This window comes from Rattus rattus, chromosome 12 (genome assembly GCF_011064425.1).
Source record: "Rattus rattus isolate New Zealand chromosome 12, Rrattus_CSIRO_v1, whole genome shotgun sequence".
NCBI classification, from domain to species: domain Eukaryota; kingdom Metazoa; phylum Chordata; class Mammalia; order Rodentia; family Muridae; genus Rattus; species Rattus rattus.
The window spans coordinates 5,454,157-5,479,585 of NC_046165.1; the positions used below are offsets into that span (position 1 = coordinate 5,454,157).

A 25,429-nucleotide genomic window follows, 5' to 3' on the forward strand; every position below is an offset into this window, starting at 1 on the left:
CAGGTGGAGACAGTCTGCGCTCTGGGAAATGGGAGCCCAGCACTGTAGGCTCATTTCCACCTCACTCCACTGTCTCCTCTTGGAGCAGAGGGGGCCGCACAACAAAACCCCTGGCTAACCAAGAGCCCTCCACACACATTCTTGTTGTTTTACTGAGACTCTGTCTGGCCATTGGAGGAATCATGCCCAGCTCTGGTAGGCTCTTATGTTGAAGAATGAAAGGATATGAAGTCCTCATTGGAGGGACTGGGACGGGCCTTTCAGTTCCGCCACACACTTCTGTAATGCAGCCTTGAGCAAGTCGCTTTAATTCTCTGAGCCTCAGCTTTTTAACATGAAAAATGAAGCAAGAGTCTCTGTGGTTTCCTGACATTTTTAGGAGCACAGAGCCCTTTTTTTTACTAAGAAGCACGATATGGTGTGCTGGGTCAGGGGAGGCAGACTTCCCCTTGCCTCCGCCCTGGGGACTGGGAGATATTGAGTGGGGCCTCCATCAGAGTAGTCAGACGTTCACAGGCAAGTGGGGCTCCACGAGATAGGAGAGAGAGGGCCTCTGCCGATGGGTGGTGAGGCGGAGTCTTGCAGATGAAGAGGAAAGAAGCAAGTGGCCAGAATGCAGAGGCTCAGAGATGGAGAATTTTGGAAAACAGATACTCAAGGGACAGACCAGAATCACACTGCTGACACTCAAGTGACAAAGGAGGAGGCTTGGAACAGCTGCCCCCATGACTCTTTGATGCAGGATGAGCATGTGGTCAGTGGCAAGAGGGGCGGAACATGGATAAAATAGAGCAGAGCCAGACTAGGGGTGAGGGCGAGACCACTGCCCAGCCCACAGGCAGAGTGGACAGACCTCTTAGTAATCTCTGTCACTGAGGCCTTCTGAGGTCTGGAGACCCCTGTAACATTCTACTTGGTCAATACAAAGTTAATGTCTGAAGAACTGAAAACACACGAAAATTATATGCAACCAAACACAGAGGCATATATAAAAAGAGGTATGGGGAAGACACTTGCTAAAACAGTGTATTTTTAGATGGTGGCTTCTACGACATTCTGGGCACCCAGGGAGATTGCTGAAGCACAGCTGTCTGACAGGGCGACTGGTCATGACGTGGGTTCTACAGTAGAGCAGAAAGCTTTCACGTGTCCCCAAAATGTGGAGTACAAACCTTCCTACTAACTCCCATGTCCAACTTAAGCCAAATTTTCTAAGATTCTGTGGCCACCAAGTGTATTGCTGTGAACATCGATGAACCACCTCCATTTAAGTAATACATACGACTCAATGATAAAAATCAATGTGATTTTAAACAGGCAAAGACTCTGAACAGACCCAACGTAACACTGCCCCAAGGAAGATACACAAACGACCATGTGAGGAAAGACGCTCAATGTTGATATCGTCAAGGAAATTCACATCAATCCCACAATAAGACAGCAGCCGATTCACACTAGCAGGATGCCTAAGATAAGAAAGGTGACAACAGGGGCTGGGGAGATGGCTCAGTAGGTAAGAATGCTTGCAAGGCAAGCATGAGTCCTTGAGAATTCACATTGAAAAAAAAAAAGGCAGGTGTGCTCCTGCACACCCCTGTAATCGAAACACTGTGTGTGTGAATGCAGGAGGCTCATGAGGACTGTTTGTATTTGTGTAAATCCAGGAAGATCACGAGGACTCATGTGTATGTGCGTGTGTGAGAATCCAGGAGGACCATGAGGACTTGTTGGATCCCATCCTAGCTGTGGGTCCAGAGATCTATCTCAGGAGAATAGGAAAGGATATAGTAGGGGCTCTGATGTTCATATAGGTGGAACGGGATGCCCTTTCTGGCTTCCGAGGGTTTTTTCATGTGGTACGCATTAAACTCACACAAGCACAAAGGCACATATACACATTTAAAAAAATGAGAGATTTAAAATCAACTCATGCTCCCCAACTAATGAACAATACTAAGCAAGATACCAAAACATGGTTAATTCATGCATAGCTTCAGCTGTCAATCTAGAAGAGACTGACCATCTGGGAAGAGTGCTTTTATGAGGGAATGTCAAGATGAGGTCGGACTTGGACAAAACTGAGGGGGGCTGTCTTGATTACACTAGTTGATGCTGGAAGAGCTGGTTGAGTCTTGGGCTATACATAAGAGAAAGTGACCCATGGACAACACACGAGTTTTCCTTCTGTGTGCTCATCTGAGGATTTGCCTCAGACAATTTCAGGTTCCGGACACCCTGACTTCCCCACAGTTATGGTGTATAACCTGGAATTGTAAGCCTAATAAAGAAAGTTGCTTTTGTCAGATTGCTTTATCATGGCAGCAGGAAACAGAACCAGGATACACTTAGCCATCAAAGGGAATGAGTGACTTATACACAGCCACCCTGATAAACCTTGAAAACATCATGCAAAGCGAAGAAGGCCACACAGTATGTTATGCGATTCCACTTACATGAAGGTTCAGAACAGACAGATCCACACAGACAGGAAGCAGATCTCCTAGGACTGAGGTGGGGAGAGAGGGGAGAAGGGAAGAGAGGCAGGAAAGGACTATATAAAAGCTGTCTTTTGGGGATGACAAAAATGTTCTAAAATCGAGCCAGGCTCACGTATGTCTGTAGTACCAGACTCAGGAGGCTGAGGAAGGAGTATAGCTGCAAGTTCAAGACTAGCCTTGCATATTTAGCAAGACCATAGCTAAGAAAGAAAAAACAAGCAAACACAACAAAATGTTCTGAAATTGACTGTACAACTCTGAGTATATGAAAACAGCCAAATACTAAATGGTAAATGGATGAATTATATCACAAAAAGGCCATTCTTAAAAACTAATAGGGCAAAACACATAAAGCAGACAAAAACCTACCTCCATTCTCACTGGTGCACACACAGCCAGAGAACAGAACCCCACAGCAGAGATCTGCACCAGCCCTGAGATTTAGGAAGAGGGTGAAGCTGGAAGGACAAGCCCAGCCCTCACCGGGAAGCCTCGTCATCCCACACGCACTCCTCCCTCCAGTTTCAGTCTCTGTAGAGGGCCAGCCATCTGATCTAGCGAGTAGAGTCAGGCAAGCAGATGAGACCACGTGATGACCAGAAACAGAGCAGGCACACTGTCTACAGCTTCAGACACATGGCCTCTGCCAACCTGTGCTGCAGAGCACAGAGGCCCTTCATAAGTGTAAAGTGGCTCTCTGATGTCACATATAAACACACAGCCCGCATTATAACTCATTGTCAGAGAGACTCCATCTCCAACAGCACACGCGACTTCCCAAAGACTCACTTGATCTCATTTCCCCACTGCTTCAGAGAGTAAAAGTTAATGGAATTCGGGTGCCCGGGGGCTGGATGATGAGCAGCCCGGTCCCCCACCAGTTCTCCAGGGGCAGCTTCCACGGCGAGCACAGTTCTGGCTTTTTCTGCAGAAGGATTTGGGTGCTGGGAAATTATATCTGGAAGAAAGGTAGATAATTGTTAGTTAACCCAAACTTTCACAGGAAACCTACCATCCCAGATAACACGTTGTCTTCCTACATACACTACCTAACAGTGTCAGCCACACGGGTATGAGTAGCTCTTGTGCTCGTGAGCTCTCTTCATCTAAAGCAGAGCCATGCTTCTCAGAGTGGGGGTATGATGTGCTTTAAGGCCACCGACAACTGACAGCATTGGTCCAGGCAGAGAGAAAAGGCTAAGATTTTCCTCTAGTCTTGTAGGTCAGTAACTGTGGTAAGGACTCTTTTTCAGGCTTAAACTGCTATTTGAAAACAGCACAGCAAGGACCAGCTTTGTATACCCTATTTATTTCGTTTCTCCTCGGAAATGGAAAGATTAGATATAAGCATGTTTTCTAGCATCTGTAAACTGTGACAGTGAGAAAATATGGTTTCTCACAGTACAGGAGCTCAGCAAACTGGGAGGCAAAGGCACGATGCCCCAAACTTTTCTTTAAAATGTAAGATTTGGGGACTGTGTGAGTGTTGGTTCAGTGGTTAAGAGCACCGGATGTTCTTATAAAGGATCCAAGTTCAGTTCTCACCACCTACATGGCAGCTCATAGCCATCTAGAACTCCAGTTCCAAGGGACATGATGCCCTCTTCTGGCCTCCAAGGGTACTGCAGTCACGTGGAACACATCAATAAAGCCACACACAGCCAAATACTCATACACATAAATAAAATAAACCTCTGGGGATATTCCAGCTAATAATAATATCCATATTATTATATGATGTCCAAGATTTACTTGAGGGTAACAATATTTATACCTTAAATAATATTTGTTTCAAATAACATGCTAAATTGTTTCAAAATTAGAAAGGCAGGTAGGGGTAGGAAATAAAAATGTTATAACAAAAATAGTAATTAATGAAGCCATCTAATAAACATGAAGATAATACTGTTACTCATTTTGCATCACGTTTAAAGCAACAATTCTAACAATCCAAACATTTTGTATTTTTCCCAGTTGGCAATGTTCTGAATATAAGCAATGTTTGTAAACAGAACTTCATGTTATTGGATAATAATCAACTTAACCTACATGTCTTTTAAATGAAGTATTAACAATATCGGTGTGAAAACACAATTAGAATGTAACTGCTAACTCCTGACAGCCAAGAAGAGAATTAATTTCTAACAGGACAGGCATACCACAGGGCTGCTCAGGACTGGTTTCCACAGAAGACTAGTGAAGACAGCAGGGCCCAAACGTCCTAGCAGCAGTGATCCCTGGAGACAGACGTCCTGCTTGGGAATGCCTTCCTACAGGCTCTCACTTTGCAGGCAGCTCACCGACTTGAGTGCCGTGTCAGTGGGAAAGACTCCAAGAATGCCCTGTGACAGTACCCTGATCGTGACAGGAATGAGGGGCTGCTGTTCTTACGCACTGGGCGCTGAGGGAATAGCACCAATGACACAGGGCTGTTACCCTGAAGGAGAATTCTTTAAGGAAGGTCAATGTGGCCAGCTCCTAGTCACCACAGAACGCAGGAAGTCCTGGTAGCCAGACCCCTGCTCTGGGTTTATGGACTCCAAGAGAAGCCTGAGAGCCGCTGACTGCAGAGGAAGAAAAGCACAGTGGTTGCTCTCTTCACTGAGATGTCGGGGTCCCCTTTAAGATTTCACAAGCAAAAGGGGGTCTCATAAGCAAAAGTAAAAAAATTCCGACACCACTAATTCAGCCCAGTCTGTAGCTACTGCGTTAGGACACTGAGTCCCTGAGCCAGGGATAAGTGTCACCTGCCTTGGCAGGGCCTCATGGAAGCAGGGAAGACAGCGCTAGACAAAACACAGCCAGCGCTCACCACCTGAGAATGCTTGGGCCAGGCCAGGTGCACTGAGATCTACTCTTTACTTCCGAGAAAGACAGATCTGCTCCACACACTTCCTGAAGGCTGGTCTCTTACAGACCCAGCTTGAGTAAGGGAAGGCAGTTGTAAGCCAGGCCAGGAGACAAGACTGACAGGAGCCATTGCTATGGTCTGTCGGTGCAGTGCCCTCTCCTGTGTGGGCTGGCAGGAGGCCAGGAGGCCATGAAAGAGCAGGGGTTGTCACTCTCAGATGTGGCAAGCTACCTATCACCACAAAAACCCACAGTGCACCCAGGAAAGACTTTAGAGGTGCTGGAGGGGGTGGGACAGAAAGGGTCTTCAGGGAGACCATGGGAGACCACATAGCAGAGATGATTTCTATTGGGGTCTTGTGTAGGAATGATCTTTAAAACTTGCTTGCCCCACCACCTCTCTCTCTCCATCCATCCATCCATCCATCCATCCATCCATCCATCCATCCATCTATCCATCCATCCATCCATCCATCCATCCATGGTTGACTATGTTCCTGCACATGTATGCTTACTACGTACATGCCTGAATTTCAGTTCAGGTCCCTTGGAACTGAAATTACAGATGGCCGTGAACCATCATGTGGGTACTGGAAATTGAACTCAGGTTCTCTGGAAGAGCAGCAAGCGTCCTTAACCACTGAACCATCTCTCTGCCCTGAGTATATTTTTATGGTTATTGAAGTTTCAGGTTGGTTTTGCCAGAAACCTCTGCATGCAGCAAAGTGTGTGTATGTTCCAGGAAAATCCCAAGGTTAGGTCACTGGGTGATGGCCACTCGCCCCACTCCAGTGCTGGAGAGCAAGGAACTGGTGTCAGCATAGTGGTGGGGGAGGATCAGATATGCTGCATGAGGATTAGGCTCCTGTGCTTGCTAGGCTAGTACTCTGCCACAGAGCCACAGTCCCAGCCTCCAAAAGGCTTTTTACCTCAATCTAGTTTCAATCTAGATTGTGAAGGAGTGAGTGGTCAGAAGGAACTGGGCTATCTTCATGAGGCTATAGTTTCCACAGAGAGCCCCTAGGGTGGACCAGCGTATGTACCTAAATTTGTCCATGGTCTCCAGCAATGACAGCCTGAGACCTGATTCGCTAATAGCATAACTAACACCTCACTGCAGAAAAGCTCACCTCAAACAGGAGCATGGCTGGCTGAATGGCTAACTGTAGGGATTGCTATGAGGCAAGGATGGCTTCCTGTGGGTTGAGGAAATGATGAAGGAGGTAGCCAAGGCCTCCACAGTTCTCAATGGGTCCACACTCATGACTCCTCCTGACTTTCCTCTTCCTGCCACTTCCTGGTAAGTTACGTGAGTTAGCAGAGGTACATCAGACTCATCTCTCTCCTCTCTCCCATTCCTCCCTGCTCTTCTGCAGTCTCAGCCCCAGCTGCCATCCATAGTTACAGCAGCCCCTGCTTTCACCTGTACAGATGCAGGATGCCTCCGTGGGCCAAACCTTGGCCAGTTCTGGGCAGTTTCCTCTCAGAGGCTCCTGCACACATCTCTGTTATGTCCTCTCTCCTACAGCCTGATGTCCACAGAACCTGATTCTGAGAACATCTTGTTTCCTAAAGAGGATGCTAAGATGTGGTGAGTCACGGTGATACAAGCCTCTCAGAGTCAACGCTGCTGACTACCACAGTGCATTATGTAAAATACTGCACAGTATCGTAGCATTTCACAAACGGTAACACAGACACACAAGTGTGATCACTGCACAGAACTGTGGCATCAAAGAGTGACAGGTGACTGTGCTGCTACAGCCAGCTCTGTGCGCCACCACAAGCCTCCAGGCAGCCCAAAGGCCTAGGGAAGTGGTTCTTGACCTGTGGGTTGAAACCACTTTGGCAGGGGGGGCGGAGGGTGGTGGGGTGGGTGGGGTGGGGGGATGGAGTAGGGGGGTGAGGGGGTGATGTCGATTGACCCTTTCATAGGGGCTGCATATCAGAGACCCTGTATATTAGATATTTATATTATGATTTAGACTAGCAGCAAATCACAGTTATAAAATAGCTAAGAAAAATAACTTTAGGGCTGGGTCACCACAACACACGGAACTGTAGTAAAGGGTCGTGCCATTAGGAAGGGTGAGGACCACTGGCCTAGAGGGACCTCTGCCTATGCTACTGAATCCTCGTGCTCGCACGGAACTGCAGAAGGTGTGACAGTTATAGGAGGTGATGTGCTTCTGCAGAGGAAATGTGTGGTCACCGCCAGCTGTTTTCACAATACCGCTTTCTTAAGAAATACCATCCACATACAGACAATCAGCCCACTACCACTCGAGCTTGAGGTAAAGCATCTCCTGCCCCTGGACTATCCCACGCAGCAGGAAGCAGAGGACAGGGTGATGACCACCTTCACTTGCCTGACTCTCAGGAAGCCTCACCAACAGAAAGCCCTTACTATCTCTGCTCTTTCTCTAAAGGTCTTGTGGAGAATGAAGTAAACAAGTGGACTGGACATCCACCTTGGTCCATTTTCAGTGTGTGGATTCTCAAATTCTATGAAAACCTGCGGGCACACCCTTGTTTCTTAGTGGATACGGAGGTCTATATGTCGGCAGTCGATTTGTATCTTTCCAAAGTCATAATCTGAAGGTGGGACCCTACCCAACCAAATCCAGCAGACAATGGGGAAATGAGGTTTGAGGCACCTCAGAAGCCAGGCTGTGAAGGGATAACGGACGGAACACATAAAGAGACACGGAGTCACCTCACGCTCTAATGCCTGACCGAAAAACCACACAGGTACCAGTGTCTTACTCTGAAGGTATGACATACAGACACATGGCAGTTGTGACAGTGACTGTCCCCTAGCAGCTACTCATCCCGGCTTCACAAGAGTAAGATTTCACAGCCATGTGCTCAGCTCCCCAGATTACCTCCCGGGTATCTGCTGTGGCATAAGGAATTGCCACGTGAGCGTCACTGCTAACGAGAAGCTGAAGGTGTCTGTGAAAGCATCCTCTTGTGACATGAGGGTCACGCCAGAGACAGTGAGTGTGATCAGAAGCTAGTCCTAAGAATGGGACAATGGAAGTGGCTGAGAAAGTCAGTGCTCCAGATTTGAACTTCCCGTGAGTGAGAAAAAGAATGTTCTTGTTAATCCAGCTTCCTATCAAATGTAGTGACATATAATCCTCACCTGTTCAAAATCACACTGTCAGGAAAGTGTGTGTGTGTGTGTGTGTGTGTGTGCGTGTGTGTCTGTGTGTGTGTGTGTGATCTCTACCCTTAGCAACGGGCTTTCCCTTTTGATCCTTGTGATGTGGAGGGTGGGCACACTTGGTTTTCATGGCACAGCGTGCACTCTTGTAGTACTGGATAGGTGACCTGCTCAGAGCCAATGACCAGTAATACCAGAGTCACGACTCTGAGCCCGGCCCACAGCCTCCAGACGGATTCGCCTTCCGGTAAGCACTTGGCTTTCCATGCACCTGTCTGTCTCTTTCTTTCTCCACACTGACTTCAGGTGCCTGGAGGGTCATGAATGGGTGGACACTCAGGCTACAAAGGTTCGGCTGGGAGAGGTGATAGGTGCCTAGGAGGCAGCAGGACACGTCTTATTTTCATGCAAACCAGTGCTATGAAAAAACGGTCCTCTTTCAGTCAAGCTAGACTGAGCCAAGTTAGGCCAAAGTGGGCCGGTAACCACAGCACAACTACAGAAAATTACAGGACATGGCTACAGAACCACAAAAGTTATCTTTTAACCAATTTTTCCCCACTGAGGATGAAATGAAAGGGTCTGAAATGCAGTCCTCTCTTTAACAAAATTTATGTGTGTGTATCCACTGTGTATCTGCTATGTGTACACTGCTGCTCCCAGAGACCAGAAGTGAGCATGGATCTCACGGAACTGGATTACAGGCAGTTGTGATCCTTGGGTGCTGGGAACCACACTGAGGTCCTCTGAAAGAGCAACAAGCATTCTTCATTTCTGAGCCATCTCCACCCCCAGTTTTCTTGACGTTTTACTTTAGAATTTTTCACTTTCTGGCTTTAGATAAAAGTCTCCAATTTTAAGGCCAGCCAGCAGGTTCTCCTAGTTCATTCTAGGATTGGCTTGGCTGGCCCTGACCATGGTGTCCTTAGAGAGGTCCCCAACAAGGCCAACGCTGAGCTCAGCCCATGCAAGGGCCTACGCTGCCCTGCATTTCCCCTGACACTTCTTGCTTTTCTCTGCACAAACATTCTGGCTGACAGGAACACTTGAGGGGAGAAACTGGGGACAACCTCAGGCACTTGCTGAATAGGCAAACAGCATGGCACAAACCTGAAGCTCCCACAGCTGGAATCCCCAAACCAGAGAAAGGGAAGATGACGCCTCTGGCTCCTCGCCTAACCTCTGGTTTGTAAGGAGGCAGGACAGACATTACAGAGGGACTCCAAGACCACATGCTACCTCTTTGCCCTCCTTTCAGCAGCACACCCAGAGTCCTTGCTGGGAGGAGTGATCTGTATCCTCACAGTGAAGGCAAGTGGATCTTAAAGCCATTAGCACCGAGGCTGGCCAGGCCCTACGGCTTCTTCCCTGTGTTCTGAGTGACCTTGAGTAGAACTTCTTGTCACTGAACGAATGCTAATGGTGCCTTCTGGATACCTCAGTCTATGGTCTGGGAGCAGAGGCAGGAGGATTAAAAATTCAAGGATTTCCTCAGCTACAAAGTGAGTTTGAAGCTGGCCTGGACTACATAAGACTCTGTCTCAAAAACCAATAAAACAAGTTAAAAAAAAAGTCACAGCTCAGCTGCTGGAGCGTTTGCCTACTATACCCCAGCACCCCATAAACCATCTCAGCACCCCATAGACCATCCCAGCACCCCACAGACCATCCCAGCACCCCATAGACCATCCCAGCACCCCACAGACCATCCCAGCACCCCACAGACCATCCCAGTACCATAGACCATCCCAGCACCCCACAGACCATCCCAGCACCCCACAGACCATCCCAGCACCCCATAGACCATCCCAGCACCCCATAAACCATCTCAGCACCCCATAGACCATCCCAGCACCCCACAGACCATCCCAGCACCCCATATACCATCCCAGTACCCCATAGACCATCCCAGCACCCCACAGACCATCCCAGCACCCCATAGACCATCTCAGCACCCCATAGACCATCCCAGCACCCCATATACCATCCCAGTACCCCATAGACCATCCCAGCACCCCATATACCATCCCAGCACCCCATAAACCATCTCAGCACCCCATAGACCATCCCAGCACCCCATAGACCATCCCAGCACCCCACAGACCATCCCAGCACCCCATAGACCATCCCAGCACCCAGTTCAAGACTAGCCTAGAACAATGAAAAGAAAAATTAATTAGTAAATAAACCCAAACCAAACTAAGCCTCAGATAACAGAAGCCACATGCACCGGAATATAAAGGCTTCCCTTCCACTCTCAGAAGAATCAGAATGCTGACTCCATGATAAGGACTCATAGAAAAACATTCACACATACAAGCATATGCAGTTATCTTCTCACTGACTAGATAGACAGTCTGCTAAAACCAAACCAAACAAAAACAAAACCACCATCACCACCACCACCAACGAAAACCCCACATATAACCAGGAGAGCAAGGCTGGCAATGGTAAGTGATTCCAGAAGAAAGCAGCAGCCGTGTACTCAGAGCTCAGACAGCACTGCCCTTGCTCTTGAGCAGAGGGTCCCACACGCTCTATGGAGTGTAGACCACAGCTCCTCACAGAAGTGCTAGAACAAACCTTGTACTGGTTTCGATTTTAATGTGCACTCCTTTGTAGGTTAGCATAGGCCAGGCATGGTGTCACACAGCTTTAACCCCAGCACACAGAGGCAGCGGTAGGTGGAGCTCTATGAGTTTAAGGTCAGCTTGGTCTACATAGTGAGTTCTAGGCTAACCAAGGCTGCATAGTGAGATGCTATCTCAAACAAATGTAGCTAAGAATGCTAATACCAGGCTGGCAAGACATCTCAGTGGGCAAATGTCCTTGTTGCCGAGGCTGATGACATCTTCAGGACCCATAGGGTAGAAAGAGAAAAGTGACACCTCAAAGTTGTTCTCCAACCCCCACATGCTCACTGTAACACATACAGGGCATACACACATGGGCACAAGCATGCATGCACTGCGCACATGCAAATATAGTTTTTAAAAAATATTTATTTATTTTACTGAGTACACTGTTGCTGTCTTCAGACACACTTGAAGAGGCATCAGATCCCATGGTTGTGAGACACCATGTGGTTGCTGGGAATTGAACTTGGGACCTCTGAAAGAGTAGTTAGTACTCTTAACCACTGAGCCATCTCTCAAATATAATTTTACAGTAATTTTTAAATTGCTCATAAAATGCCCTGGTCATTTTAGAGTTCATTTCAGGGCTTAGGAGCTTCAGGCTTGTTTTAACAAGCTATCAGGAAGGAGACACAAAAAACCAGTCTCACCTTCCTTTGGAGGGGGGAGAGGTAGGTCAGAAAGATGGTTTACACATAACTGACTCATTCTTTCTAGAGGGTTCAATAAGATCAGCAATCATGAGAAGATCTTGGGGTTTAAAGTCTGCTTTTCCAGTACAAAAGCGAATTCTCTTGGGTGTAAAAGGTTGGGACTTACTAGGACTAAAACATGGCCATGGACGTGCAGTAAACCAGAAACAGGGCTTGGCTGTTCAGCCTTCCTAAGAGTACTAGAGGATAACCAGTGGGATGCTGTGAGATTCTTCTCCTGGCACATCCAAGATGCAAGCCTTCAGGAAGTTGGCCCGAGCACGAATGCATAGCAGAGGTGAGCGTGCCTCATCTTTAATTTTGGCAGAAAGTGGGCTAACCTCATAGCCCTCACAGCCTTGCCTGACTGCACCCAGGCCACTTAGTATTAGCTTGGAAGCAGCTCTGTCCCTGAGCTCTTGGCACTGTGGACTACAGACTGTCATTATTTTCATTCTGAATTCATTTTCACTCACTGCCGACTTGAGTCGCTGTGTCAAATGGCTACCCAGAAGGAATAGATATGGCACCCTCCACCTGTGCCTTACCTGTGTTATCTCGGGCCACAAGGCCCTTGGGGAAGTCCCCTGGCGTTGGGGACGTCCTGCTGTCCCACTTGACCATGTCAAGGCTGTTGCAGTATTCCCATCTTTTCTGCTGAAGCTCCTGTAGCCAGTAAGTCATGAGCTCCCGATTAGGAGCCTAGGAGGAGGGAAAACCGTGTTAGAACCACCATAACAGTAAGAGCTAAAAACCTCCATGCATAAACTGTACATGGGGAGAGCAGCATTAAGGAGAGAGCAGCTTGGTGGCCCAGGAGAACACAATTGTAAGACTCTCCTGCTGAGAAACCAGCCGTGTACTTCAGATACAGAACAAAGAAATGAAGTGGAACAGAGCTGAAGCATTCTTCCTGCTATCTAAACTTTATTCTGCTGAGCCAGTCTGCTGGGGAGAAAAGCCATCACCAGTGTTGTCCAGATGTGAACCCTACTGGTACAACACCACGTTAAGGCACAATATTCTGGCTGGTGCAATGCTGGTATAGTTAGCCACCTATTTTTTGTTAGGATTTGAGGCCTGCTCCACGGGGTTAGGGAAACCCACGCCTAGTACTGTAAACCTAGTCAAGAGCCCCTGGCCGAGGCACTCATAGGCCCCAGAAAGGAACCTACTACTATTGTTTTGCTAAATGCACATGTGTTAAACTGCCTTCCAAACACTCATATGCATATCTGCAGATAGTGCTGTTCTCAGTTTGGTCAGAGAACCTTCCCACAGCTGTGGGTGGCAGTTAGTGAGGGAGCATAACTGGTCAGAATACCAAGAATTAATGATGGAAGAGTTATCAGCCCTAAACTGGACATCTGTGTCACCCTCTGGCTCAGACAGCATCCTATGTTGAAGAGGGAGTGGAAAGATTAGATCGGTGCTAGTCACTTACATGGTTTTTGCGACAGGGTTTTCCATGTAGCCCAGGTTGGTATTGAACTTACTATGACCATACTGTCCCAGCCTTCTAAATCCTGAGATTACATGTATGTCCACTGGACTCAGCTCAGAATGGTTAATATTTCATTTGAAGCACTGAGTATCAGCAAAGGTTTAAAGCAACGACCACTTTCATAAACTGTAGTGGACACACACAGTGATCCAGCTACTTTAAGAACAGCTTGGCAGTTCTATATGAAGCTAAATGTACAACCATCAAATATCAGCAAAGCCTCCCTTCTCACACATGCCCAAGAGGAATGAAAACTGTGCACAAGAAAGCTCATATGCGAACATTCATAGAGGCTTTGTTCCCAGCTGCCAAAAACTGCCACCAACCCAAGATACACACCATCTGGTGGGCGGGTAAACACCCTGGCAATCTGCACAGCGAAAGGAGTGGAGTACGGATTCACAGAACACATGACTGTCAGTGCATAGTGCTCAGTGAAGGAGGCCGGGTCACAAAGGTCACATCGTACAATCTTCAAACAACCAAAAGTGACTAACACACAAGGACAGCACAATGTGGGGTTTCCAGGCTTGAGGGTGAAAGAGGAACTGACAACCAGGGGCAAACGCAGAGAAAGAGGGATCATGGAACTATCCTGTATCACAGCCACTGTGGTCGTCATGATTCTACACATGGGTCCAAGCCCACAGACCCGCCTAGAGAATGAATTTCACTCCGTAACGTAAGTACATTTAAAAACGAAAGCAACCAAGGGCTGAGGGGACGGTTCAGTGGCAAGAGTTCTTGTTGCATTAACATGACAACCCGATCTCATGTGAAAAGACAGGCATTGTCACTTACGACTGCCTGTAGCCCCAGCCCCGTGAGGGTGGGGGCGGGATAATCAGGAGGGCTTGCTGGCTACCGGTCTAGTTAGTAAGAGACCTATCTTCTTAAGTGAATAATGCAGCACGTGGTAGAGCAGGACATTTAGTGTCCCCCTGCAGTAATGCACAAGCCCGGGAGCCCACAAACACCAGAAGTGTGCACATACCACACACATCACACACATGCATGCGCACATACAATCAACCCAGATACAAGGGAACCAAATGATGAGCAAAGCTCCAAATAAGACAGTGTTGGTCACACAGCCGGCCACCCCATGCAAAAGAAAAATGCGAACGGTGGGAACTTTGTCAATGCTGGCACGTGGAGTACAGATGGCAGACACAGTGCTTCCCCGGTCATGCACGTCTGACAGCAGGTAACAGGCCTAGAGGCCAAGGGGCCACTCTCTAGGAGAACCTCCAGGCACTCTGACTCTAGCCTGGGCTCCTTTGCACTCCTGACCGAGGTAAAGAAAACCATGTATTTTAGGATCTGTGACATTTAGGGGCAGTTCTTCCCACTATCAGCCAAGCATTCTTTCCGCTCACTCATTCCACAACTTTCGCTGAGCACCTGTCAGCCCCTGGGAACTGGAGTCCGGCCCACTAGTGGGCGCCAGGAGGAAGGGCAGGTGAGGTAACGGCTCTGAAGAGGAGCCCTACACATGCAGCCTTGGGGTTAGGACTGACCACCGAAGGCTTGAAAGCTTCTGAATACAGTGTCTTAGACCAAGGCAACATGGGAGACTCTGACTTCAGCTCACAAGTGCTGATCACAGTCCATCATGGAGGAAAGTCAGGGCAGGAACCTGGAGGCAGGGACGAAGCAGAGGCCCCAGGAGGACGCTACTTACAAGCCTGCTCCCCATGGCTTGCTCAGCCTGCTTTTTTTTTTTTTTTTTTTATTAACTTGAGTATTTCTTATATACATTTCGAGTGTTATTCCTTTCCGGTTTCGGGCAAACATCCCCCCTCCCCTCCCCTTCCTTATGGGTGTTCCTTCCCCACCCTCCCCCATTGCCGCCCTCCCCCCAACAGTCTAGTTCACTGGGGGTTCAGTCTTAGCAGGACCCAGGGCTTCCCCTTCCACTGGTGCTCTTACTAGGATATTCATTGCTACCTATGAGGTCAGAGTCCAGGGTCAGTCCATGTATAGTCTTTAGGTAGTGGCTTAGTCCCTGGAAGCTCTGGTTGCTTGGCATTGTTGTACATATGGGGTCTCAAGCCCCTTCAAGCTCTTCCAGTTCTTTCTCTGATTCCTTCAACGGGGGTCCTATTCTCAGTTCAGTGGTTTGCTGCTGGCATTCGCCTCTGTATTTGCTGTATTCTGGCTGTGTCTCTCAGGAGCGATCTACATCCGGCTCCTGTCGGTCTGCACTTCTTTGCTTCATCCATCTTGTCTAATTGGGTGGCTCTATATGTATGGGCCACATGTGGGGCAGGCTCTGAATGGGTGTTCCTTCAGTCTCTGTTTTAATCTTTGCCTCTCTCTTCCTGCCAAGGGTATTCTTGTTCCCCTTTTAAAGAAGGGGTGAAGCATTCACATTTTGATCATCCGTCTTGAGTTTCATTTGTTCTAGGCATCTAGGGTAATTCAAGCATTTGGGCTAATAGCCACTTATCAATGAGTGCATACCATGTATGTCTTTCTGTGATTGGGTTAGCTCACTCAGGATGATATTTTCCAGTTCCAACCATTTGCCTCTGAATTTCATAAAGTCAAATTTGTTTTTGATAGCTGAGTAATATTCCATTGTGTAGATGTACCACATTTTCTGTATCCATTCCTCTGTTGAAGGGCATCTGGGTTCTTTCCAGCTTCTGGCTATTATAAATAAGGCTGCAATGAACATAGTGGAGCACGTGTCTTTTTTATATGTTGGGGCATCTTTTGGGTATATGCCCAAGAGAGGTATAGCTGGATCCTCAGGCAGTTCAATGTCTAATTTTCTGAGGATCCTCCAGACTGATTTCCAGAATGGTTGTACCAGTCTGCAACCCCACCAACAATGGAGGAATGTTCCTCTTTCTCCACATCCTCGCCAGCATCTGCTGTCACCTGAGTTTTTTATCTTAGCCATTCTCACTGGTGTGAGGTGAAATCTCAGGGTTGTTTTGATTTGCATTTCCCTGATGACTAAAGATGTTGAACATTTCTTTAGGTGTTTCTCAGCCATTCGGCATTCCTCAGCTGTGAATTCTTTGTTTAATAGGGTTATCTGTTTCCCTGTGGTCTAACTTCTTGAGTTCTTTGTATATTTTGGATATAAGGCCTCTATCTGTTGTAGGATTGGTAAAGATCTTTTCCCAATCTGTTGGTTGCCGTTTTGTCCTAACCACAGTGTCCTTTGCCTTACAGAAGCTTTGCAGTTTTATGAGATCCCATTTGTCGATTTTTGATCTTAGAGCGTAAGCCATTGGTGTTTTGTTTAGGAAATTTTTTCCAGTGCCCATGTGTTCCAGATGCTTCCCTAGTTTTTCTTCTATTAGTTTGAGTGTGTCTGGTTTGATGTGGAGGTCCTTGATCCACTTGGACTTAAGCTTTGTACAGGGTGATAAGCATGGATCGATCTGCATTCTTCTACATGTTGACTTCCAGTTGAACCAGCACCATTTGCTGAAAATTCAGTCTGCTTTCTTATAGAGCCAAGGACTGCCTGCCTAGGGATGGTCTATCAGGCGTGAAAAACTGAGTTTGAGTTTCAAAAAGAAATCTAGAAATCAGGGCCAGGGAGATGGTTCAGGGGTGAAACACTTGCTGCATAAGTAAGAGGGCCAGAGTTTGACTCTCCAGAACCTGTGTGAAGCCCATGTAGAAAGTGTGGCAGCTGCTTGTAATCCCAGTACTCAGAAGACAGAGACAGGACCCCTTCCCAGAGAAAGCTGGGTTACAAGGCTGTGTGGGATCTGTGTGCTCAGGTTACTGTGCCTCAGTACACAAGAGTGATCAAGAAAGGAGGTCCGGTTCAATCTCGATCTCCACATGCTCACACATGTGAACCTTCACATGTCTGTTTATGTCCACAGGGCTGCTGTCGCCTGTGGTGAGAGAAGACTCTCTTCTGCAGCGCACAGCAGTGACCTTACCCCTTCCCAGGCTCAGGGAACGATGTGAAGAAGAGCAGAATGGATATAGGAGCTGGGAGAAGGGATGAAGGAAGGGTTAGTTACTCTTCTATCTTCTCTAAGACGAGCCAAACGAGCCGCTCTCACTGGATCGAAGAATTTGGTGCCTTGAACACAGATGAGAGGCAAACACGTGTCTGGTTTCTAATGTTCTTGTTGTTGCTGTCTCAAGAATGCTCAAATTCTCAAATTCAGCTGGGCGGTCCCAGTCCAAACCAAACATCCTGGGTAACCACCTGATTGTCTCCTGTACAGTTGCATGGATGTGAGAGGGTCAGGCGGATGAGGGCTTTGTGGGTACAACTGCGGCATGGTAGCCATATAATGCCTCTAGGAGCCATGATATCAGAGAATGGAGCCTGGCATGCCTCTCTGGGTTGAGGAGGAACTGTCCTTGACAGCCGCCTAAGAAGTTCCATGTGATGCTTCAGCTGCTGCCCCAAGTTCTTATGCCCAGGCTGCCACAGCATCGAATTGAGAAACCCACTCTCCCATAGATGACTCAGGGCCTGGCTTTCTGTTCCTCCTCGAGGACCCCAGGGACTGCCCTTCTTCCAACCCAGACAGCTTTCACCTCGGTGCTCAAAATAACACTGCATTAAATCATTTAATCCCAAGGGCTGTTGATTTCAGCAGAAATTTCCTTTTTTTAAAATAAAAAAATTAGAAGTGACAAAAGGATTTACTGGCCATTTTCTACGCTGACAGTCCAGATACGATGTATATTGTATAACACTTACTAGCACCTTTGCCTGACTTAGACTTCTATGTCTAACCATGCAAACCTTTTCAGCAGACCTCTCACCACAGTAGGACATATCACTGGGGGCCTGGCTGAGGGCTTAGCAGCAAAGCCAGGGAGCTGGGCTTCACCTGTTAGCAGTCTCTGCTTCTGACTGCCCCACCTCAGCTGTTCTCCGTCTGGGACTCCAGTCCTCCCCCGGTTGAGAATGTTCACCTATGGACACTCTATAATTGGGAGGGCTGGGTTGGGGGCGTGCTTGCCTTGGAAGTATGAAGGCCTGAGTTTGATCCCCAAACCTTTATTATAAAAATGAGGAGAGGAAAGAAAAAGGGAAAGTAGCAGCATCAGTAACATGTTTGTAATTCCCTCAGGGGCTTGCTGGTTAGACACCTAAGCTACTTCAGGCCAAGGAGAAACATTGTTTCAAAAACAAATAAACAAACACAAGAGAAAGGGGGGTCGCTCAAGGATAACAGCTGATATTGTCCTCTGGCCTCTGTATGAATATGCACATATATGCACACACCCTGAACATGTGGTGCATGTCTGTCTCCTACCTTCAAACTCAGTCCATACACTTAGAAACCATAATAATTCTCTGACCCGTGGCCCCATTCCTAGGAACTGATCCCAAGACCTCCTAAAGATGAAAAGGGGACAGTGGTACATATATTACAGAGAAGCCAGCACTGCACCCTAGCAGTTAGCCTCAGGAACACAGATCTCAAGAAGACCCAATTGATTCCTGTTGCTAAGGCACTTGGGAAGCAAATGTTTTCTTCTACCCAGCAGCAAACAACTAGACACATACTCATCACGACATACTCGACATAAAATGCCCAGCTGGTTGGAGGTCAGACGAAAGGCAGATCTTCTTAGCATGCTAATCTACACGGTCCCTTCAGACTGGCTGCTTTCTGATAAAGCAGTGATAACGATTAATAACACACGCGCGCACACACACACACTCACACACACCACAACACATAAAGTACACACACACACACCACAGACACCACACACACACACACACACACACACACACACACACACACACACACACACACACACACACACACACACACACACACACACACACACCCCCACACACACACACCACACACACACACACACACACAACACACACACACAACACAACACACACAACACACACACACACAACACACACACACACACACACACACACACACACACACACACAACACACACACACACACACACACACACACAACACACACACACAACACAAACAAACACACACACACACACACAAACACACACACACAAACACACACCACCACACACCCACACACACACACACAACACACACACACACACACACACACACACACACACACACACACACACACACAACCCACACACAACACACACAAACCCCAACCCACACACACCCACGCCCCCCCCCCACACACAAACACACCCAAACCACACACACCCACAACAACCCCCACACACAAACACACACCACCCACACCACCACACACACAACACACACACACACACACACACACCACACACACACACACACACACACACACACACACACACACACACACACACACACACACACACACACACACACTTTCCTGTTATGAATTTGGAAAACAAAGAAGAAAATAAAGTGACCACAACCACATCACCAGAAATGGTCCCTCCCAAAACTTTGGTGTTCGTCTTTCTGAACATTTTTCTACAAATACGTACACCAATTTCCTTTAAGAAAACCAAACCGTAATGAAGTACAGGCTTTCCAGCCATCTCCATTTGCATGTTAGTAATGTAACACTGTTAATAAAACAATTGCCAGGCACTGAGATTTTGCTGTACACAGTCATCTAACCCTCACAACAATCTCCCCAAACTGCGCCACCGACCTGCCTATCCATGGAGCTTAAGCATCACCATATCCCTGCCTGAGAGCTGGGCGAGGCTCATTTACCCAAGCCCTGATGCCTCCCTGATGAATGGGGCTCACACTAGGATCCTGGGTGATGTTCTGACGTGACAGGAGCTACACTCACCTGGGCACTGTGCTTTCCCAGCTCCCACAGCCAGTGTCCGCCAATCTCAAACTCAGAGTCTGCACGCATGCCCCACTCTGGAGGAGGATGAGAGTCTGCCTAAGACAAACTCTCTGTACTTGAGCAGGAAACAGAAGTTCCTCTCTGGCATTTCTCAAATGCTGAAAGGCTGGTGACCTTGAACAGCACTGAAGTTTAGTTTAAAACCCTATGGCGGTGCTGGTTTTAGGGGTGCACCAGAGGTCACACACTCATTCAAGCACTGGGCCTCAGTTCTGGAGCACAGGCATGGTATCCTGAGGCTGAGAGAGCAAGTGCGTCAGTCCATAGGGTGCTTTCACTGGATGCTTGCAACCACAGTTCCACATGGTTTAAAAACAGAAAGCAGCAGGGCTGTGGCTAAGAGCACTTGTTGTTCTTGTAGAGGACATGGGTTCAATTCCCAGCAACCACAGGCAGCACACAACCATTCATATTTCTAGTTCCAGGGAACTCAGCACTGCGTTCTGACATCTGAGGGTACCAGGCAGGTGTGTGGTGTACAGATACACAAGTGGGCAAAAAACAAAAAAACAACCTCTCATACATACGAAGTAAACAAATGTTTAAAACCAAGATAAAAAGAAACGAAAAGCAGCAAGCAGTCCTTAGACCACATTTAAACAGATGTACAAAAGACAGCAACAGCCTCCATACAGAGCAGGCCCACCAGGTCTGCAGGTGCCCTGACCAAGCTCTCAAACTATCTAGGCCTCTGCGGCAGGCCCTCCAACTGGATGGCTGTTCCTAGTTTTCCCTTTCCAAACCCTCTCTATGTCTAAAACCCTTGGATGTTTTCAAAGGCCAACTGAGCTGGCCGGGGACAGGGCCTACACTGCCCACCTCCACAGGACCACAGCCCTCCTACACAGTGGATGAGCAGGCCAGTTCTGCTTCCACTACGCCACCTCCCACCTAACGACCTCAACGTCCCTCGGCCTCTGCAGAGCCAATCTTTCATTTCTCCAGTGAGCCATTTGTGACTATGGCTTCGGATCTGCCTTAGAGACTGCACTCTGGCTTCCTCCTCAGGGACCAGGTCCTTTGTAAGCTGTAACAGCAGAGTCGACAGTAAGGCAGAAGAACACACACAGATGGGTTAAGTCTGCATCCTAGGAAGCTGCACAAATCACATGAAAGGTTTTACCACAGTTTTTTTTTTTTTTTTTTTTTTTTTTGGGGGGGGGGGGGGAAAACCCATAAAGAAGGGGAGGGGGAGGGATTAGGGTTCTTAAGGGCTGTAAGAGCTGCTAACTTAAGAAAGGGCATACTAATTTCTAAGGAATGTCCAAGGAGCTTTCCCCATAAGCAATAAAGATTGCAAGCCTGATAATGCAGAACAAAGTTAGGGTAGACGGCAGACAACACCCCAAATCTAACAAACTTTAGCTTCCAAGGTTTTCTTTCGGGTGCTTCAAAATCACACATGAGCCTAGAAACAATCTCAAGGCATCCTGCTCCAGAGTAATGGAAAAATACTGTTTCCCTTGGAAGGCTTTTGAAATTGTCTGTTTGAACCCAAGCGAGAGGCCAAGGCAGCTAATGTTGGGCCACTCCTGCTCCTCAGAAGACAAGATGCAATTTTACAAACTCCACACTTCTAGGGAAAACAAGAAAGTCTCATTTGTTAAGTCTTTAAATCGCTCACAAAAATTAGCATTTTCAGATATCTTATGAAAATAACCACTTGAACTCCAGCCCAACTCCCTTCTTGAAGGCTGGATGCTTTCCGTGCTTCTGACTTACTCTGCTGGGTGCCCCGCTGGAGAGTGCTGCCCTCTCTAGCACCCAAAGCAAGTGCTTGTGCTAGCATGGGCCACACATATGGGCCAATGGAGAACATTAGTAATGGTCCCATGAAGGAATGGCAAGTCAATCTGTGAGACATGCCAAATTAAAAAAAAAAAATATTGAAGAGAAAAGCAGTTTCTTAAAGGACCTTTAACTTAACACCATAGTAGATGGTGACCAGGTACAGTGACTCACACCTGTAATTCCAACATTCACCTGCTGAGAGGCTAAGGCCAACATGGGCTGCCTGGTGAGTTTCAGGCCAGCCTGGGCTGTGCTGGGACCCTGCTGTGGGGGGACGGGGCAAGTGCTGGTAATGGACTCAGAAGAAAGTCCACTAGACAATCAGAAAAGAGACAGAAAGTATGAAGGCATGGGTGTAGCAGACGTGGCCAGCTTGCAAGGGGCTGGCCGAACCACATCGGGCTGCCCACACAGGCAATGTTCATCAGGATGCAAGCATGGGCCAAGGCCACTCCCTGGGCCTGCTCTTCCTCTCAGGAAATGGCGAAGCCTGTCAAATGCTTTCAGTTCCAGAGAAAGGGAACACGGGAAGCTTCCAAGTGACCAGAGAGTTAGATTCCAGTGGCTCTGCCGCTGCAAAGTCAGCGAGGGCCAAGACAAGTAAGAACTCCTGTGGCTTCAGCCAGGGGCCTGCAGGACAGCCCTCCTCCCAGAGCATAGAAACCCAGCATGCAAAGAAGATTGCAGCTACAAACCACAGGCTGCTAACCGAAGAGTAAAGGGCTCATGCTTCACTGGTTTCCACCCACGCGGTTCTGTTATATTTACTTTACCATCAAAGGCCAGAGAGAAGGTAACTTAAGTCCATCCCCGGAACTCATGTAATGGAAGGAGAATAATGGCTCTCCCAAGTTGTCCTGTGATGTCTACACATGCATCATGGCCACCATCAAACAGTACCCCAAAGGACAGTCACTCATGGCCCACAATGCAGAGAGGGGAGGCCAGAGACCTACAGCAGAAGGGCAGGGATGTCCACTGGCAATGCAGGCTGTTGAGGCCTACACTGGCCTAGTGAGCACAGCAGAATCTTCAGCACAGCAGGACCCCCTGCACTTCCACAGCACTGGAGACCTGCTCTACATGGTCACTTCCAAGACTCCTGACCTGAGGAAGCCACCTTTCTTCAAAGGACAGGAAGTCTTACTCGCATGTTACCTCTGAACAGCACACTCGAGGGCTTGGTAAACTGCTAAGTTCCCTTCTTACGGTTAGAGGACTTGCTCTAGCCAAAAGCCTGCTTCCTTTGGTAAACACTTTATCATGAAGGCGCCAGAGAGGGATGGGCACAGACCCATCACTGCTTCTGCTTGGCCAACTCCCACTGGAAGTTTATCATCTCTACCGCCCATTTCCAAGCTCCATGCAGTTAAGCTTCTTCGATTTATGTCCAACATAAATAGTTAAATGAATAAGTGTGCATGTATAAAACTGATTTCCTAATAATGCATTCACTGTGGATCAGGTAATCTCTAACAATGTGGACCCTGTGTCTGGAGGAGAGTTTAGCCCTAAGACTAAGTCACAGTGGGAACCAGTTTCCTCAATGTGTTATATGCATGGGAAGGGCAGGCTAATCTCAGGGACCTCTCTAGTTCTGACTCTGGGGCAACCGGCAGAGCCATTTAACGACAGAGCCCTGATCACATTCCAGTGTACACAAGGATAAGCACTCCCTGAGGCCAGAGGCATAGTTGACTCCGGCTGGAGATCCATCAGGACCTTGCCCTATGAACCCTGCCAGGTAAATAGCTGGCTGCAATCACATTTAGAAAAATCAGGCCACCTTCCCTACAGTCTTCCCTAACATCGGAGAGCTGCAAAGGGAAATAAAACTGGGCTGGCTGCCTAGAAATAATTCCTTTAATCCAAGATCAACATCCTGATAACACTGGCCGGCCCTCCTCCAGGCAGGAACTCAGGCCTGGCTTAAGGCACTCTGCTGGAAGAAAGTCCCGGTGAAAGCAGAGGAGGCGGCCAAGGGATCCACCTCCTGAAGCCCCCTAACTCCTGTTCGCCATACAACCTCTGCAGAAGTTGAGCCAAACACAGGATAAAACCTCATTCGGTGGTCCAGACTCTCATCTTCCTGGGGCCTTTTCTGCAGACCCAAGAGGCACTAAGTCATTGTGCAGCTCCACCATTGTATCAAAGCCCCCCCCCCCCATTATCTTCTCTTGGGACTTTCTTGATGACATTCGACAGCGGCTGGGAGAATGGCTCAGGTTAGGTAAGTGCTTGCTGTGCAAGTATAAGGATTCAAGCTTGGGTCCCTAGCACAGAAGTAAACATCCAGGTGACAGTCTCCCTGGGCCCTCAGCTTCTTGTTCACAGAAGTGCCCAAAACTTACCAGTCCCAGGGCATTAATCTGAACCAAGTGCTTTTGGTAGAGAGGATTTACAGAAAACTGTTAAGAAGTATCACCACTTCCTAAATCCCGACGCCCACACTGCAGGCACTCGTGAAAGCAAACTAAACCCAGCAGAGCCCTGGCCTGTGAGGACTTAGGGAAAATCCCACGCACACGTCTCTGGACATCAGAACTCCAGATTCTTAATCAAAACTTCTTTCCCTTTCCCAGTCCGAGAATCATTTCTACATCAGCAGGGTCCTTCCTTCCTTTTGTGAGGAAGAGGGCTACTGTTTGCATTCTGTTCTAACTAAGGATGGGAAGGCAGCAACCAGTGGCTGATTGTTAAACGGTTCAACCAAGAGACCGGTCTTCCTCCTCAAATCCTGTGTCCAGGTGGAAATCAGTGTCAAGTACACTTGGTACTTCTTTTAGTTAATTTTCTATTGCTGTGACAAAATATCAAGACCAAGGAAACTTACAAAAGAAAGCATTTACTTTGGGGCTCAGGGTTCAAGAGGGTAATAGAGTTCATGACTGTCATGGAGGGGAGCAGCAGGCAGGTAGGAGTTGAGATCCTACATGTTGAGATGGCAACCTCGAGGCAGGGAGAGCTAAAGCCCACTCCCAGTGACACACCTCTTCCAACAAGGGCACACCTCCTAATCCTCCCCAAACATTTCCACCAACTGGGGGCCAAGCATTAAAACATGAGCCTATGGGGACCACTCTCATCCAAACCACCATAGTGACCCCTCTATTTCTCAGGAATCAGTTATCCTGGAAGGGGAAATAAACTGGCAGTGTACATAGGAGGGAAAAAATGTGAATCACCCAGTTAGTGAAGATGGCCATCAGGAGGAGGAGGAGTCTGGCAGGGCAGGGCAGGGCCTCCCAAACTATCACCTCAGGTATCAGCACTCTTAGCCCTGACAAAGCAAAGATACTTCAGAAATCTCCAACGCTACACTCATCTACTTTTTAGGTAAATTCGCATATATTCATTGTATTATACAAATCAATAGGCTTCATTATGACTCTCGTGTGTGTTTACAATGCACTTCCATCATCCCCACTACTCTTTTCAGTCCCCTCCCACTGATTCCCCTCT

At 47.9% G+C, this 25,429-nt stretch overlaps 1 protein-coding gene across 1 annotated transcript in view; it reads right to left on the reverse strand.

The window, feature by feature from the left end:
- The window catches only part of Tbc1d2b (TBC1 domain family member 2B), a 69,014-nt gene that overhangs the window by 34,643 nt on the left and 8,942 nt on the right, over window positions 1-25,429 (reverse strand). Inside the window, exons 2-3 of the mRNA XM_032917194.1 lie at window positions 12,394-12,547; window positions 3,288-3,456 (exon numbers count right to left, since the gene is read on the reverse strand). Of these exons, the coding sequence (XP_032773085.1) occupies window positions 3,288-3,456; window positions 12,394-12,547 (323 nt within the window). The remainder of the gene's footprint in view (window positions 1-3,287; window positions 3,457-12,393; window positions 12,548-25,429) is intronic.